Genomic DNA, 16,996 nt, shown 5'->3' on the forward strand with positions numbered 1-16,996 from the left:
ACCTATAACAAAGAAAACACGGTCAGAGCTCGGTCGCTGCTCCACCGGACTGCGGGGCGTTCTTTTTCTGAGCGTCCTTTTGTAGCCCGTAGAACCCGTGGTTTGTGACGTCAGCGCCGCCCCCTTTCGTGGCGGTATCGTCCCGTTGTCATCCGCGCTTGCTTGGCCCAGATCCCTGCGCAGATATCTGCCGCAGGCCTAGCACATCGACGCTTCCATGGTCATCGGGCGATGCGGCGGTTCCACGGCTCGGAGCTATAACAAAGAAAACACGGTCAGAGCTCGGTCGCTGCTCCACCGGACTGCGGGGCGTTCTTCTTCTGAGCGTCCTTTTGTAGCCCGTAGAACCCGTGGTTTGTGACGTGAGCGCCGCCCCCTTTCGCGGCGGTATCGTCCCGTTGTCATCCGCGCTTGCTTGGCCCCGATCCCTGCGCAGATATCTGCCGCAGGGCTAGCACATCGACGCTTCCATGGTCATCGGGCGATGCGGCGGTTCCACGGCTCGGAGCTATAACAAAGAAAACATGGTCAGAGCTCGGTCGCTGCTCCACCGGACTGGTCGCTGCTCCACCGGATCGCTGCTCCACCGGATATAAATATCGTACTATGCATTCGACTGGCCGCTTTAGAATGCTCTAAAGCTCTCTTCTGGAGTGGCACACGGACACACCAGCTCCCGTGTTTCCGTGTGTCTCGTTTTTTTTTTTTTTTTGTCCTCGACTTAACTAAGCGCTCAACTACTGCCATTCAAGATGTACCAACAAGCCCATTTCGTCCCTCTTTCGGAGCCATTTTCATTCAGCTGGTCAAAATCGAGTGCTCGGAACACGTTCGCATGGTTCGCTCGGAGCACCGCGCTCTTGCTCAGAGTGTTGGTAGAGGCTGAATCCTTCGAGCTGGGAGTGCGACCGAGATGCGGCAGAATGCCGACCACGTGGCCACTGGGACTCCTCTGGGCGCACTTGGCACGTTCGGTTGGGGCAGCCTTTCTCTGGCTCCAATCTCGAGAGGGCTACGCATCGCTGCAGAAAGAGTCGCAGCACGGTAGGAACCAGTCGAATGTACCTAAGTACACGAGTGTGTTTTATTTATTAACAGCCCCCCTCTCCCCTTCGTTTTTGTAACACGACTGTAACGTCAAGGAAACGAACCCGCAACCTCGTGCTGAGCAGCCACCACAGAGGGTCCGCGTTATTCATCAAGGTCGAGATCAAGCTTACTAAACAATGGCGCCTCTCTTTGGGCAGTAGCACCTATGTTATTTCGGGAGATTCAAATGCAGGAGGCACAGGGATTCGTTGCGAATTTACCGTAAGGTTGTACCAAAGGCGGCGAGACTGTCGCATAACATAAGGCCTTCATTTTGTCATGAAAATCCGTCACAGAAAATTGCCGAACCTCCGCAGTGTTGATGGCTGTTATACCCTGTCCACATATATACACAGCAGACTTATCGTACGACCGCAGTAAACAGCTTATACTTAGTGATGATGATGGTGATGATGATTATGATGACGATGACGACGACGACGACGACGACGACCTTAAATTCAGTGGCACTCTCCAATCAGGTGGACTGGCCCAGATACAGGTAGATTTCAGGAATGTGTTAGGGGTATGAATTTAGAAATTCCTAATTATGCCAATTACGTGGAAAAGAGAAGAATTCAGAGATCATTTCCCGAACAATTGTTATGTTAGTACAAAAAAAAAACACCAATCTAAAATAGGCGATGAGAGAAGAAGCAAATGAACGACGACATTAACGATGAAATCGATTGGCTTCGGGAATCATTTTATGTGCGGCGATGTACGTATTTTTGAGTACGCGTCCCGGCACGGAAGCCCCGAAAGACAGCAACACAATAATGATTGACTGACAGGCCTAACTGTCTCAGTATAATATGCAGGCTCCTTTCCTTCAGGGAAGAGAAACGCTGACGGTCCAGTAAGTAGTGATAAATTGGTTCTGATCTGTTGTATAATGGTACTATAAGAAGAATTGCCAAACCAGATTAGTTCATGTGTAAATTTAAGAGTATGACTCGTAAATATAAAGTAGTTAATATATGCGACTCACCCGGGGCGGTAAGAGTGTGCAGCGCACACGGAAAGAATAGTGGCTGTACCAACCGCTTGAACTTCTTCTGCTTCTTCACCTCGACCAGGGTACAAGTGAGCTTACTTCGTGACACGGCAATACACGCCCAACAAACTAGATTTTTATTGAGTGTTCTTCAAAGAGTGAAACAGGTACCTGCTGCAAAATACTGCATCTCTTCACTGCCCAAGACATACAACAAGAAGTGTGTCTAATATATAGATAGTGCAACGAAGATAATATGAATTCACGGTGGCAGCTCTGTGAAGAAGGAAGTGGTCATCATCATCATAAAAAACATTTATTGTTATTTATTTACTGGGTCTTTTGTGGTAGTCCGTCAGGGTCTTCTTGGACTCTCTTGACTTTATACTGCCAGTAAGTTTTTCTCTTCCCTTCCCCCGCCGGGTTCTTCTTTCTTGGTGTTTTCGTTCGTTCTCGGCTTTTTCTAAGCCGCTGCACTGTTCTCTGCTTCGGTATTCCGGGACCAAAGATGCTGGATGGCAACAATTTTAACTGAATTTATTTACAGACTGACATTAGCGGTTACACTGAGTATATAGTAAACAAGGAAGCAAGGTTCACATTAACGAATGCGGCAGAGCAAAGGCCTCGGAGCAGTCCGTCGCTCCGATCGGGCACTTGACGAGATCGGTGCGTTGTCTCTCAAGTCTCAGACCACACTGGAACCTCTCAGTATATACTAAACAAGGTAAACGAGTTCATACTAACGAATGCGGCTGAGCAAAGGCCTCGGAGCAGCCCGTCGCTCCGATCGGGCACTTGACGAGATCGGTCTGTTGTCTCTCAAGTCTCAGACCACACTGGAACCTCTCAGTATGTACTAAACAAGGTAAACGAGTTCATACTAACGAATGCGGCTGAGCAAAGGCCTCGGAGCAGCCCGTCGCTCCGATCGGGCACTTGACGAGATTGGTCCGTTGTCTCTCAAGTCTCAGACCACACTGGAACCTCTCAGTATATACTAAACAAGGTAAACGAGTTCATACTAACGAATGCGGCTGAGCAATGGCCTCGGAGCAGCCCGTCGCTCCGATCGGCCACTTGACGAGATCGGTCCGTTGTCTCTCAAGTCTCATACCACACTGGAACCTCTCGGTATATACTAAACAAGGTAAACGAGTTCATACTAACGAATGCGGCTGAGCAAAGGCCTCGGAGCAGCCCGTCGCTCCGATCGGGCACTTGACGAGATCGGTCCGTTGTCTCTCAAGTCTCATACCACACTGGAACCTCTCAGTATATACTAAACAAGGTAAACGAGTTCATACTAACGAATGCGGCTGAGCAAAGGCCTCGGAGCAGCCCGTCGCTCCGATCGGGCACTTGACGAGATCGGTCCGTTGTCTCTCAAGTCTCAGACCACACTGGCACCTCTCAGCCGCGCACATTCTCACCCCCAGCCGGGGACCATCTCTCCGGGCAGCGTAACTCGCACCGGCGGTGGCCGCCGCTCGAACCACCTGATTCGCCCACGCCGCCTCGGCCCGACTCAAACACTCCCCAAAGACTCCCTTCTCCAGATGCCGCTACAGCGGCTCGCTGCGCGATTTATGGCGCTCGCCAGAACCCGTGCGCGAGAACACCTGCCGCGCCCTTTTTCGCCGAACAGCATCCGGCCACCGCCTTCCCAAAGCAGGCTCTCTCCGGAAGCGGCCCGAGTGCGAGCCAACAGTACAGCATTGCAATGCAACATATACACAAACACAGAATGGACCCCAGAGAAGTCGAGCAAGCACGCACTTCAACCAAACAAAAAGCATGCACAGACGAGTTTAACCAAGGCGAACATTCACAATGACCTTACACTGCCCTTTATTCTTGACTTTATATTGCACCTTTATACCGCCCCTTATATGTGGGTGGTAGGTGGAAGTGCGCCGATATAGAGAACAGATCCGACCTCATGCTTCCGGGTTGAACTACACAGCACGTAGGCGGATTTGAACGCGTCCTCATTTTCTTTTCATCGGCGCTTACGAAACACTCACACCGTTCCAACGTTCTCGCAGTGAGCCACCGTCGAGTTCTTTTATCCCCGTCATCTCCGAGGTTAGCACGCATACATAACAGGAAGCGTTATGAAACCGCGGATTTCGTTCTTTTTGGCATAAATCTCATCGTGTAGAGGTCCCCGTGGACGGTCTATCTGAGTGTCGAAAACACGTTGCTGCGTGATTCGCACCTTGGTCTTGCCGCAGAGAGGAGAAATTTTGTGTATTTTTTTTTAGAAGCGGAAATAAGCATGAAATTATTATCGCTACATAATTAGCTCATTTCATTCGCGGACTTTTTTTTTTTAGGCGCTTAGCCGATCTATGTGCTTCTCCTAAAAAAAAATCTGCGTTTTTACGTACCATAACCACGATCTGATAATGAGGCACGACGTAGTGGGGGACTACGGAATACTTTCTTTTTACCACCCGCAGTTCTTTAAGGTGCACCTAAATACAAGTGCACCAGCGTGTTTCTTTTTCTTTTTAATCTCTCCCGATCTAATTGCGGCCGCCGCTGTCAGAATCTCAGAATCGAGCCTGAGACTCGGCATCACAACGCCTTAGCCACTAAGTCACTAAGGGTGTGTTTCTGTTCGGGCCGTCATTATCAGAAAATCATGCAACTTCTGTCAAACAAATGAAGTGAATTGAACTTAGCTAAGCTGAAGCGTCTTTCTCGTTATCGGAAGCACGCCGCCTCAATTGTCCTTGCAACGAACAGCCACACGAAAAGGGGAGGGGTTCGTCGTAAGGTAATCAGGCCGTGCAGTCACAATGCATAACAGTAAAGCAAATTGCGGACCAATCGAACGAGTAAAAACCGGCAAAGAGAGAAACAAGCATGATGTCCTGTGCGTACCTTGCAGTATACGGACGTTGACAAGAGAAAGCTCATTGCGCATTTACGCTGAGCAAGCTCACGAGACACTGAGCAGCATGCGATGTTCGGAATCGCAAGCGCTTTAAGCGAACACAAAAAGCTAATTGGCTATTTGATGAGGAGCGATAGGCATTCTTTGACATCCTTAAAAGTTACGGTAAATTATTCTTAGAAGTTACTTTCTTCGTTGGTATTTGCATATCTCTCCGCGCATGCATCTCGTTGCGTCGACGCACGCAACGCGAGATACACATGATTGCAGGCTGTACCTGTGTGCTTCTCGTGTCGAATTACTACAACTTCATTTTCAAATGTACTGACCGCTATGCTACTGCAAGCGTCTAACATGCCAAAACATTGCAGTGAAACACCCGTGACAGGTGTTCCTGTGACATACAGCGGGCACAAACGAAACATGGTGAAAACAGGACATTCCAAAATGCCTTCGATTCAATTAGTTTTCTGACAAGGGACTTTATATATTCTTTATATGCGGTATCGTATGCAATCATGCATTAAAAGCAACGCTTCAATACAAGTGTTCGCTGTAATGCGAAATGTAGCTGGCTCCTTGACGGCCGTGCGGCCCCGTGTTTTGCTTAGCTGATTGCATTCGTCATTCTTATCGAAGAAATTTTCGCCCATATACAATATTTTTTTTTAATTTTATTTGGGGAAGTATGGATAGGGGGGAGGTGAGGTTTCGAAATATACAAGCAATGTCGATAGACCGTATCATTTTAAAGGCTTAATTATAATGACTGGTCATTTCTTTGGTCATTCACCAATTTATTGATCGATCGATCCCCGTGAGGACAATGAGTTTATTTGCTTTACGGGACAAAGTCCGAAAAGATATAGTTTAGTTTGGCACCGTCTCGTGAAAGTTGCGGCACATTCAATTGCTTTTGCTTCTCGCTTCCATCTTACAATCCCCGACGTCACTCCGCGGACTTCACTCAGGCGCACGTTGCCACGTGACCGCGGCATATGCAGATGCGTGGCACTCCCACTTGGTCCGGCGGATACTTGCACACGCCCTGGAAGCAGCCGCGCACGTTACACATGTCGGCGCAGATGTTTGCTGTGCATGGAAGCCGGTAGGTGATCTCGATCTCTGCGTAGCAACACGTCGAGTTATAAAACCGCCGGCGACCACAACGTGTTAGAAACCAACAGCAACGGAACTTCACTTTGGCTCTCATCATCAGTATTTTTTTTTATGTTAATTGCAGGGCGAAGGCCTCTCCCAGCAGTCTCCAATTACCCCTCGCTCTCCTCGATTTAGCTATGTTATAAGTGAGTAGTATATACTACTTAAGTAACTGTGGCAAAGCTATAGGGCTAATAATTGTCTATTCTTTTTTTTTTTCTTATTAGCCGCCTTCAAACAGCACCTAGCTTAGCAAAGTCACGTGCACCTGATGTTTGCCCTATGTGACCAGGACGTTGCCTCCGAGATTTCTCAGCGCGCCGCGAGCAGCCGCGGGCAGTGCCTAATCTGGGACGTCATGCAGAGAAGCCGCCCGTTCTGGGTTTTACGTCACTTCCGGCAAACGGTGATGGCGGCGTTTATATTTTTATTCTTTTCTGATTCGTTGTCAAAAACTCCTACTCTTACGAGCTTTTCGCGACAAATCCACTCGTATTTCAAACATAGTTTTTGTATGGCGGGTGCTCTGCATCTGACGCACTTAAGGATAGCCATTTTACGTGATGAAAAATTTTGTTGCAGTTGGCCTTCACGGCTACGCAAGAGGCATAAATTAGAGTAACGAGAATTCGCACACGCGTTTTCTATTATAGGAAATGCGCCAGTCTTGGTGAGAACAAAGCTTTGCTGTAAGTGAGAAAAATGACGTAGCTGCAAGAAAGTAAGTAGGCAGTTTTAGAATAGCGCTTGCAACCAAATTGAAACGCATTACGTACGTAAAGAAATAGTGTCGTCCTCCCAGCGCATGCTCCTAACGTAACTTGGTTTCTGTGGTTTACGCGCGCTATGATAACGTGCGTTATTTGGCGAGTTTAACGTTTCGTTAACGTTCGTAATGTTTATGGACGTTAAGAATAGCACTGTCGAACATGGCGGCACCCATGGCTCTCGCATCGGCGTGAATTATCGTGATGGTTACGCTCTCACTCACGTTGATCGCCAGTAACTATTGAAATGAGCTTTCGCTTTTTTCTGAACTCACTTGAAACTTTCGTTATGAGCGTAAAGCGCGTCCAATTTCTGAGATCGTTTGGCGATTCCGGCGCCCGTAGGCCTCACGAGGCGCGTCCGTATAGCAAGAACAGGATGGTTGCTAATGGATTCTCTTGGCTTGGATGCGTTTGGCATGAGGCACCAGACGGCGCCATGTTTTATAACGTCTTCCTTACGTTTGCGTTCCCGTACGGTAAACTAAATGTTTTGAAAGGACGCGCACTGTAACGTCCCGCAAAGGTGCTTACGTTTAGCAGCGACAGACGCTAACCTAAAACTGTCTATCGTGCCTCTGTTCTTTGGGCATGCGGAAGCAGACCGCGATGCCGATAATTATCGCGGCCAGATAACAGAAGGTAAATTACGGTGCTTTTTGAGAGGAAATCAAATGATGCAACGCGGCCGGTTCTTTTCACTGGACTATGAAAAGAAGTTCATCGAAGTTGGGGGATCATGTGACTCTGTCGGCGCTGCCTGGCGGAGTGAGGTGCCCACTCTTTGCCGCCATCTTACTCACCGGAAGCCACGCTTTGGGGCTTCGTATCGACATACTAAATCACCACCGGTACGCAGATAAATACAAGGAGAAAAAAAAGTTAATGGGTGTAGATATCTGTCTGGCCAAACGCGCTTTGCATGCGATGAAGATGCTTTTCTAATTCCGTACTACGTAGCCCTTCACTACGACATCCGTTATAATCTACTGTGAAGTTTTGAGAGGTCAAGTTTCTCAATCTGTTATATTTTTAGTTAAAATATATACACACGGCTTACCTTTTCGCCGAAATGGGTCTGGAACGGCACCGTCGACTAGGTAAGGAAAGAAATATAAATGGAGGGTTGCAAATTTCGGCGCTGGTTAGCGTATTCAGCCATGCTTAGACGACCCATCCGTAATGAAAGCTCAGAAAGTATAAAATGTAAATACACTGATTCATCCAAAGGCAGTGTATTTAACACTTGTAGTTGCACTTTACCATTTTTTACCTGTCGTGCGTAACAAACTGAAGTATGTTTGCACGCTACGGCTCAACATCAAGTAGTCGTTGAAAAATCGCATTTTTTATCACAAAAAGACATCCTCTGTAATCTGCACGTATGTGTATTCTTACTTTGCATTCGTTCCTGTTTTTGTTTCTTTTTTGTGTCACTTTGTGAGGAAAGTCCATCAGAAAGCCCTTAGTTACTGTATCTAAGCTCTATTGAAGAGTCCATTGTGCAATGCGATTTTAGGTGTATATCAAGACATATTTACTTTTTTCCCCACTAGCGAAACATACTAACATTATATTTTAAAACTTGCAAACCGTTTCAAAATCCGCTTAATTCTCGACTGGCCAGCGCGTATCAAGTCATCCGTTTCAGCAGGCTTCTGTTCTGTTTTGCTTATTCCTTTTTGAAGTTTGCCTTCATTTTTAGCAAAGTTCAGTGAACCGAGAATTGAAGTATGAAGCAATAATTAAAAAATGATGACATAAGTTGATCGTAAGCATTTTCTTACATCCATAAATGTTATAGAGTCTACTTCGGCATGAATTTGCCTCAAGTTCTTCAAAGAAGACATACGTAGTTTTAAGCACAGGACGGTGAAATGCGAAACAAACAACGAGAATACGCGAATCGCGACACAGGAGCCCACCCAGGCGAGCTTCTGCTATATCTTGGCTATTAGTTTCACTTTTGATTATGCTTCTAATGACGCCGAAAAAAAATTTACATAGAGAAATAAAGAATACTGGGATTGTTCCAAGAGCATTCACTGAAAAGTAAAAACGGATACAGTGAACATTCCAGTTTGAGTCTACACTGGAAAAGCTATCATTCTGTACTTGGATAAAGAATGAACGCTTCCCGTTGCTCCTTTATGTTGTTTAAGATTAGGCATGTATGTTGAGGACACCCGATGGAGCCATCAAGAACCGCAAATCCTGTCCCATTCCTGGTGAACGTGGATGCCGTCTCGGTTTGACATGCGGGTCGTTTGCAGTTCCTAGCCTCATCAGCAATGAGACCATACGTTTACTACCCACGTATAGCACAATGCGTCTTAATGTAGCAACCTCTTGGCGCCAGATCGAGTTACCTTAAACAAATTACCAGACTCCTCCTTTCGTTTTTCCCTCTCTCTCTCTCTCTCTCTCTCTCTCTCTCTGAAGAAAGCCCAGCCTGGCACAGAGTTCGTCGAGGTAGCGAATTTCAATTACCGTTCGGTTGACTCCACGAAAGTTAACGTTCAACTCCTTCGAAAGAGTTCTTCGGCCGAGTGAAATAAATCAAGCCTGGCGTGACCTTTCAGTTCGGCTCAGTCTTGTTATCATGTTAATGTGCACCCACGCACCCGTTCATTCAAAGCAGACGCTGTGCGGCGAAGTTGAAGCGTTATACGTTCTGATTTAATTCCCCAGTGCTGAGCCTTCCGCATTTCATATTTTCTCGAGTAAACGATCTCATTACCATGGGTAATGGAAAGGGCAAAGCGTCGGGCAGGAAACCACTCATTACATTTACTTCGTTTGCTATCGGTACAAATACGATATCCGCGTATACGACCTTGTATCGCACTCTCCAACGAATGAGGGTCTTTTATTTTTTTGTTTCCATTATTCTTAGCTGTGCACATAACGAACGAGCGGGTTGCCTCTTCTCGCAATCCTGAGGGCACTTATTAAGCTACTTTGAAGATCTGTTCAATACTAACTTGGCCACGTTGACTATTCAGCTCAAAGCAGTGAAAACACGTGTCTGTCAGCAGCAGTGAGTGACGTTTGGCTAGTTGACATTGCATGCTTTTGAAATTGGCAACAGCGCGGCAAAACGAGAACTGACGAGAAGCAGAGATATGTGGGGAAAAACGTCCGGAAAGTATAAGACACAATGCCTGTATCGTTTAATTTCTGTCTGTCCTCGTTTCGCAGCGCTTTTGCTTACTTCAAAAACGTGTGTGCATATTCATCACTATCTTTGCCACTTTATAATCATAGGTTGCAACATTTGTGCCTGCCTTCCGTGTGTGCTGTCCATTTATGGCCGATACAGCCCGAGCCTATCCCGTAAGATTTTGCGTGAAGGGTTCGTTTCATCTGAAGTAAAGTGGTCACCTTTTTTAAGGCCTCATTGTGCAGCGTTAGCTGCCAGCTTCCTTAAGCTGATTCACGATCATTCTTTAGCGCGATTGGAAACCAGCGACTCACCGAAGCAGACGAAAGCGGCAGCAGCAGAAACAACGCAGATCGTTATTAACATTTAGAAAGCCGGAGTGGGCGAAGACTCCGCAAAGTGGGCGTTATCAGAAAAGTGCGGCCGGAAAATAAAAAAAAAAAACAAAGACTGGAACTTCCGAGACGGCTGCGGCGTAGATGAGGTTCGCGCGCCGTTCGTTTTCGAATCCCTGCGCGCGGCGTGTCCTCGTTTTTTCCATCTGCGTATCGCCGGAGAACGACGCCTCTATTGTGTAGCGAAACACCTGGTGTTCACGCCTATAGGCACGGTGCAATTTTCGGAAGCGGCCTTAAAGAGGACCCGGGCTTTCCAAAGCGCCTCGGCCGGGCACCCGGTTCGCCACAAAAGGGGGGAACTGTGCTCTACTGTTTCGCGGGGGCCCTTTTCGGGCGAAAGGATTTCGGAGAGAGCCATTATTTCTTCGCCCTAGAGGCAAGTGTTTGTTAAAGCTGCTTCGGGGCGTGAATTTGTGCTGAAACGTGAATAGACGTACCGAATTGTTTGGAAACTTGCGGACAAAAGGGCCGTGCGCGCAAAAATAGAAAACATTGCGTCTGGTCGTTTATTTCTTACATTTAGCATATACCGGTAGTGGTGGCGCTGTCGTATCTAAATTCTAAAACTGGTGCAGCGCAACATACAAAGGAAGAAACAAGACGAGACGGCCAGATAAAAGAACAGGGCGCTGACTTCCAACTGACTTATTGGCAAGTTGCACGAAATATATGCCGAAAAAAAAAGCATCAGGACATGTCGTCACAACACTTTACAAAACGCCACACCGATAGAAGGCTACACCATCGCGAGTCACAGAACGCTCAATTCTGTTATGCAAGGTTAAACTTATCTTTTTGGTCAGTTTAACTTTGCATTACAGAATTGCGTGTTACGTGACTCCTGATGGTGTAGCCTTCTATCGGTGTGGCGTTTTGTGAAGTGTTGTGACGACATGTCCTGATGCTTTTTTTTTAGGCATATATTTCGTGCAACTTGCCAATAAGTCAGTTGGAAGTCAGCGCTCTGTTCTTTTATCTGGCCGTCTCGTCTGGTTTCTTCCTTTGCATGTTGCGCTGTACCAGTTTTAGAATGCAATACCAACTCGCCCAATCCTCAACCCTAGTCGTATCTAAAGCTGTCACGAAATGCATGATGGAGACACAAAGTGTTCCTTAGTAAAGCCGGCGGTCACCGCTCTGTTTTCTTTATTCTTTTTTTTATACCAACTGCAAAATTGCACTGCACTACCAGAAGGGAAATATATTCAGCATACATGTATTTCCAGGTTTTCTGCCATGGGAAATTGTAAGCAATTCAACTAGGACAACGAAGCTGTCTGTGGTAGCGGAAGCAGAAGAGGGGTGTTTAGCATGGAATAAAAGGGCTTCAGCCCTATACGGGCTACTGTATTTTTGTGCACAATAGTAGCCTATTGAAAACAGTGTACTTATACTATAGATATGTGACTCGGTTATTCGGCAGGTATAAACAATGCAACGGCTTTCGAGTGCTCGGTGGCGCAACAAACTTTTTTTTTTACTTTTCCTTTTTCATTGCGTTTTTATATTCTTTATATAATACTCGCTCTACCTCTGTGCTGTCACATGTTTGCCACTATTAGTCACCTACTGTGATGTAAAGGCTTGAATTTAATGTTCCATATTCTCCATTTCGTCCATGCTAAGCATGTTATATTGATAACTAATGGACTTGATTGTACTTATGTTCTCTGTAAATGTATTTTGCATTGCATTTCTTTGTATAAGAAAAGCACCTTTTGTAACTATTCCTTCCCTCAAGTAACAATCCAGTGTAAGGAGCGTGTGAGCTATGTGCAAATAACACTAAGAGAAAAAAGGTTAAAAACAAATGATAATAGTTAAGTAGAGCAATAAGCATATTGTATCTGATTTTACTATAGGGCTTCTAATTTTATTAGTCAAGAAACTGCATGCCGTCTGGTCGGTTTGCTTGGGGTTCTTCGGTAGTTGCGCAGCACATACCATCAGTGCAGTTTGGCATTTGTGAAGTCAGTAGACAACTTACACGCATGACGCCCTCGTGGTTGCAGTACTTTTCGAGGCACGGTATATCATATCGCACCAAGCCCGCAGTCGTGGAGGAAGGAAGCAAGTTAGGAGAGAGCGCGACGTGGTAAACTGTAAGCCAAGAAAATGTCGCCTCAGAACGTGATAACGTCACGGTAGCCTTTAACGTCTCCTACCACCGCTCTCCGGCTACGTTCTTGCGAAAAGACAACGGGTGTGACAGCATCGTGCAGCTCCGCGTTCGCACGCTGCAACCGTAGCCTCCGGGATCGGGCAACGCGTGCGCGTGCGCGCGCTCTTGGAGGCCATAGTGCAAATATGGAGCTTCCGACCAAAATTACCACAGGAAGTCTGGCGTTAGTGTCTACGGGAGATGCAAGCATGGCAGTTCAGCCGGCATGGGAATGATGATTAGTGTACATAGATTTGCCTAAACTTCGTCCTTCTGACCTCAAACGGTTTTGTGACTTTGCAAACTAAGCGTTTCCAGCACGAAAGTGCTTTATAAAGGACATAACTGGCAGCGATTATATGCATGCTCGCAGAGCCTTATTACCTTGTTGGTTTAGAAAAAAATGGGACTGCTTCATAATTTAGGCTAATCAAGGCAGATAAACCATAGTAAAGAAGACCACAAGAACGTGTGAAGTCACAAGCACGAAGATCACGCAAATCTATATAACCAACTATCATTCCCATGGTAGCAGAACGGTCGCGGCTCCTGAGTTGCCTCTAGTAATTTTTGTAGGAAACTCTATGGTTGCAACGAAGATGATAAGCATACACGCGTAGCGATAAACGACGGAAATTACACAAGCATACTGGCAGAAAATGTGCACAGAGCAATTGGCAGTGCATGGCCGAACACGCCCATTAAAACCTACCGAGAACCAAGCACTCAGGGCCGAGTCTGCCGAGCGCGGGTTCACGTGTTTGGCCGACTTTTGAAAGCACGAGTGGACAGAAAAAATGAAGGCGACAGCTCCACGCGTGTAGTTTGGCTTGCAAAGGCTGTATGCCGGACGTGATGGCAGCGAAAAGAACATCGAGTGGCTATTGTGCCGCTGTCCTTGATTTCGATCACAAAAGGAAGCGCCCTCCAAGGCATTGCGATGACTGGACGACCGGCCGCTGTCCGTGCTGGCGCCACTCGGAACATCGCTCTTCGTCCCGCAAGGCTGTGAAGGCATTTATGTGTTTCTTCAGAGAGACCGGCCTGTGCGAACGCCTTTGACGGAGTAGTGCACCTGCGCGCGCGCGCGCGAATTCACCACGTCTTTTTTTCCCCACCGTATCTATCTATCTATCTATCTATCTATCTATCTATCTATCTATCTATCTATCTATCTATCTATCTATCTATCTATCTATCTATCTATCTATCTATCTATCTATCTATCTATCTATCTATCTATCTGTCTGTCTGTCTGTCTGTCTGTCTGTCTGTCTATCTATCTATCTATCTATCTATCTATCTATCTATCTATCTATCTATCTATCTATCTATCTATCTATCTATCTATCTATCTATCTATCTATCTATCGCGCGAATACATGCAAAATCGTCCCGCGACTGGCCGCTCGAGGCACTCTGCGTGCATTCGCGGGCTTGTTTCGCGCTCAGAAAAACGCTTTTATTTAGCACGTATTGAGCGCAGAAAGCTGTATCAGGAGTTTTTCATGTTTCTCTACAATTTCTCATTGACACTTTTCATCTAAATATATTATTTGAGTAGTTGAATAATTAATTAAGGCTAATTACGTAATTAAGCGGTATGCAAAAAAAAAAAGAAAGCTGAGCATCTCCAAGCAATGGTAAACAACACTACTTTGGTTTTCTCCAGCTACATGGCATTTGCATATTTCGAAGGCTTGGTGCATGATAGTTGAGACACCCTATATATAGCGCTGTCCACTTTTCCTTTTCCCCTGTGCAGGGTAGCCAACGGGAGGTTATCCTGGTCAACATCCCTGCCTTCTCCCTTTCTTTCCTCCTCCTCCTTGGCCTTCCTCCGCGCCTACAATTTTCTTTACCTTTCCTGAGGAGTCGTATATACTTTCACTTCAAATGACAGACCTGAAACGTCCAGCGCATTAATTATTTCGCACGGAGAAAACGAAATGTGAGCATTTCGGCCCCGCGAATACATGCACCGTTCGCCAAGCGCTCTGACGAGTCAAGGTGATTAACGAGCGAGCGTAACAAGAACGACAAGGAAAAAAATACAAATATATAAGTTACCTCGCTAACTTACGGCCAGCTTTCAGCTACGAAGCGTCGACAAAGCAGCGTCATTTAGTTATCTAGGTGATGAAGCGGAGTTCAGCATCTCGGAGCCTGCGTAACACAATGCCGCGCATTCTGAGCTGGGACCATTTGTTCTCGGTGATAAATAACGTGCTTCCAAGTTTCTGCCCTCCCTGTTGCCTCTAATGTCCGTTCAACGAAAAGCGCCTTGAAAAGCACCTGAAAGCACCTTCAGTGAGTTAGAACAAATTCGAAATATAAATAAAACAAAGTGACGTGTGATCGCAAACCATTAAAACGAGCGCTTTTCTCACGTAACTGCTGGGGAAAGGAGCTCACCAGTATCCCTCGCGCTATTAATTTCTCAAGCTATATGTTTAAATTTAGACTGATTAAATTCGTTTGTTCGATGAAAATGAATCGGAGGCCCCTTTATAACGCTTCAATCCTTTCGAGATAAGAAAACGAAGGAGAGCCGCCTTTTTTACCCTTTCCCCGGCTGCTCATCATTGCTCACGTGATGTGAAAAGCTCGAGCAGAAGGCGTTAGGCAATTCGAGAAGTTCTTCGAACCCTGCTCAGAAGCCTCGCCGGTAGCTGCCCCTGTCGACGCTGCAATTGCTTCACTCTCGTGATAAATATGTGGAGAGTTGAGCGTGGTGGGTGCCCGCTTTCTTTAAAGCACAGCGGCCGTTTTCTTTTCTCTTCATTGCAGACGCCCGCCGCCGTCGCGGACGACGTTAGCGGGCGACGCTGACAAAGCCCAAGGCTGCCGGGGACGAGGTTAGCGCGTCAGGTGCCGCCATCTGTGGCGCCCGCCAAGCACTACAAAGGTCGATGCGGGAACGGCATGGTGGCGGTATGGTCGCACAGCATGGACAAACGGTAAGGCGGCAACGTTTGAAAAAGAAAAAAAAAGTCTCATTGTGCCGGCCACTAACGAGGCCTCGTTGGTGACAGAGGTTCGCCCGTTATGATTGCGATGTTGTGCAAGAAAGTCGCCAGCTTTGTTGAAACAATGCCGAGTAAAAAAAAAAATTATTATTATGGTCGTCCCCAGAGAACCGGCCTCCCCACGTGACGTCACTGCTCGAAGCTCAGCGGCCTGGCCTTATGTCATCCTGGAGGCGTGGAAAGCATTCTCTCAGTGTTTTGTTATTATGCACTCAACTTGAATCAAAATGTTTATTATCAAGTTTATTTAAAGGTTACCAGGCAAGGTAAAAATGTGCAGAAAAGGGTCCCGTAGTCGACGATTGTAACGGGACCCTCGGTTATTAAGCAATGTAGTGAAAATATACAAGGTGGCAAATAAAACAAGAACACGTAAACTAATGCAAAAATGTCCATTACAAGAGCGATCTATGCAATATAACTCTACAACGCATAATGAAACAATAAGAAAGCAAATAGAAAAAGAACGCTAAGAAAGAATTAGACAACTCAGTAATAAATAAAGAAAAAAGTGCATGCAAGTGTTCGCAGGGATAAAAACATGCGAAAAGGGAAGATTTTTAAAACACTGAAGTCGAATAAATTAAGACAACGATCTCTTAGAGCATTATCGACATGTTTGCACAGCGCAAGAGACAAGGACTGAAGGAAGAACATAACACAGGCGCTGACTTCAACTGATCTTTATTTGCAAAATCGCCATAACTATATACATGAGCAAAAGTAATGAAAAAAACAACTTTGAATTATGTAACACATGAACTCCTATTACATCACAGCTAGATACTTGATTTTGTTTTTGGTGAGGACAATAGACGACATGCTGGTGCGAAGGTCACCCAGCCGCTGTATCTTGTCAGCCTCCATGATTTTCACGTGTGAGCTGTTCTCAGTGTTTGGAAATTACGACGCAGTTTCCGAACTCAGGGTCACAATGGCAGTCTCTGCAGTGAATGCCAAGATGACCTTGCACGGCGGTATAAACATTGTAAAAATGCTCTCTCAATCGTTCATTTAAACATCTGCCTGTTTGGCCAACGTATTTCTTTCCGCAAGTCAAGGGAATCACGCAAACCACTCCGAGGGTACATGCTCCAAACCGATTCCTATGGTTAGTAGTACAAATATTTCGTCGTGTGGCATGAGCATTCACACGCCTACAGAGCACTGATAACTTTTCCGGGGCAGAAAAAACAACTTTAGCACCTACTTTACTGCCTATTTTCTTCAAGCTGTGCGATATCTCGTGTAAGTAAGGGAGCACCGCGACTGGCTCTGGCAGCGCTGTGAGCTGGTGCTTTGTCTCCCAGCTTGATCTTTTTTTTT

General features: G+C 46.2%; 2 protein-coding genes across 4 annotated transcripts in view; one reads left to right on the forward strand and one right to left on the reverse strand.

Moving 5' to 3' along the window:
- Positions 1 to 16,996, forward strand: part of Epac (Exchange protein directly activated by cAMP) — a 794,549-nt gene that overhangs the window by 369,019 nt on the left and 408,534 nt on the right. For both annotated transcript variants that reach the window (XM_050187979.3, XM_072286537.1), the window contains exon 5: positions 15,432 to 15,601. In XM_050187979.3, coding sequence (XP_050043936.1) covers positions 15,567 to 15,601 — 35 coding nt within the window. In that variant the 5' untranslated portion in view covers positions 15,432 to 15,566. The remainder of the gene's footprint in view (positions 1 to 15,431; positions 15,602 to 16,996) is intronic.
- Positions 5,768 to 16,996, reverse strand: part of LOC129387524 (uncharacterized) — a 71,631-nt gene continuing 60,402 nt past the window's right edge. The window contains exons 1-3 of one of the 2 annotated variants that reach the window (XR_011892823.1): positions 10,397 to 10,630; positions 7,980 to 8,015; positions 5,768 to 6,116 (exon numbers count right to left, since the gene is read on the reverse strand). Coding sequence is in view for 1 of the 2 variants with exons in the window: in XM_055076508.2 (XP_054932483.2) it covers positions 5,959 to 6,116; positions 7,980 to 8,015 (194 nt within the window). In the remaining variant the exon portion in view is untranslated. Of the gene's footprint in view, positions 6,117 to 7,979; positions 8,016 to 10,396; positions 10,631 to 16,996 lie in introns of those variants that run through there. The other variant, XM_055076508.2, reaches the window with a different exon arrangement.

The sequence above is a fragment of the Dermacentor andersoni genome, chromosome 2 (assembly GCF_023375885.2).
Source record: "Dermacentor andersoni chromosome 2, qqDerAnde1_hic_scaffold, whole genome shotgun sequence".
NCBI classification, from domain to species: domain Eukaryota; kingdom Metazoa; phylum Arthropoda; class Arachnida; order Ixodida; family Ixodidae; genus Dermacentor; species Dermacentor andersoni.